Source organism: Aplysia californica, unplaced genomic scaffold (assembly GCF_000002075.1).
Source record: "Aplysia californica isolate F4 #8 unplaced genomic scaffold, AplCal3.0 scaffold01363, whole genome shotgun sequence".
Lineage (NCBI taxonomy): Eukaryota > Metazoa > Mollusca > Gastropoda > Aplysiida > Aplysiidae > Aplysia > Aplysia californica.
The window spans coordinates 1-1224 of record NW_004798633.1 but is presented as its reverse complement, the minus strand read 5'-3'; the positions used below and the strand labels follow the sequence as shown (position 1 = coordinate 1224).

The 1224-nt window shown below is 51.1% G+C and overlaps 1 protein-coding gene across 1 annotated transcript in view; it reads left to right on the top strand.

Moving 5' to 3' along the window:
• LOC101859378 (kinesin-like protein KIF14) overlaps window positions 1-1215 on the top strand; it is a gene marked incomplete at its 3' end in the record, with an annotated part of 30393 nt that extends 29178 nt beyond the window's left edge. Inside the window, 2 exon segments of the mRNA XM_013090608.2 lie at window positions 188-445; window positions 1111-1215. Of these exon segments, the coding sequence (XP_012946062.2) occupies window positions 188-445; window positions 1111-1215 (363 nt within the window).
• Between the last annotated feature and the right edge of the window lie 9 nt (window positions 1216-1224).

The following is a 1224-nucleotide window of genomic DNA, read 5'->3' as shown; positions in this document are numbered from 1 at the left end:
GTCCCGTATCCTGTATGGTATCTTGTCCTATATCTCACAGACCAGTCTAGTCCCGTATCCTGTATGGTATCTTGTCCTATATCTCACAGACCAGTCAAGTCCCGTATCCTGTATGGTATCTTGTCCTATATCTCACAGACCAGTCTAGTCCCGTATCCTGTATGGTATCTTGTCCTATATCTCACAGACGGCCCTAGATGAGCCAAGCTTCGCCAAGTCCCGTATCCTGGAGCTCCTGGAGGCAGAGAAGAAACAAGTGGCCCAGCGTCTGGAGAAACTGCGAGCCAAACGCTCCGAGATGTCCACCCCGGCACAGCTGACCGCGCTACACGAGGGACCCGCCAACATGGCCGCCGGCAGCCCGTCCTCGCGCCGTGACCTCTACAAGGTCGCGCTCTTGCTGAGGGAGGCCAACAAGATCAACCAGTATCTGGCCACCAATTTGGTACGTGCTCTAGTCACACTCTTGCAGTCTAGTGGTTTGGTGGTCTAGTGGTTCAGTGGTCTAGTGGTCTAGTGGTTTGGTGGTCTAGTGGTTCAGTGGTCTAGTGGTTCAGTGGTCCAGTGGTTGGCCTACCTGACTAGTGGTTGCTAGGTTGTGGGTTTGAGGATCAGGTCAGACTCTTGTGTCAAGTTAGAAGCTTCATGCAGGAACTTTCCTCACTTGTCCCAGGTGGGAATGGGTTCCCGGCCATAGACAGGGCAACATCTTGTCAGTTTGTTAGTTTTTTAGCACCTATGAAATAACAGCTTGCAATGTATGCTTGCTCTGTATGCTTCCCAGGAAGTTGAGATTGTTTCAGAATGCTATCAGGTCTGCTGGGGGTAGTGATATGGATTGGAAAAGCTCATAATATAGAGCTTGCTGTTGAGTGGGAAGTTGAGCTGTACAGATGCTATCTATTATTATTACCTGTACATTTCTGTACCTGGGAGGGAGATATCACGACTTGTATTTCTGGACATTTTACCCCACATGTTTTTGAACTTTGATCATAGACGCAGGGTTCGGGGGGGCATGTTTTCGCCTCAAAGAAAAGACTTTCAGGATCACGTAAGCCGCTAAGCTCCAACTTCCTGTGACCTCTACCCCCGCTTGTCTCCCCCTAGGTGTTCAGCCGAGAAGACGTGTCTGACGAGGAGTGTGGCGGCACGTGTCGCACACAGATCCGCGTGGTGAACACACGACACGGCATGTTCACGCTGTGGCCCGTCGCACGCTTC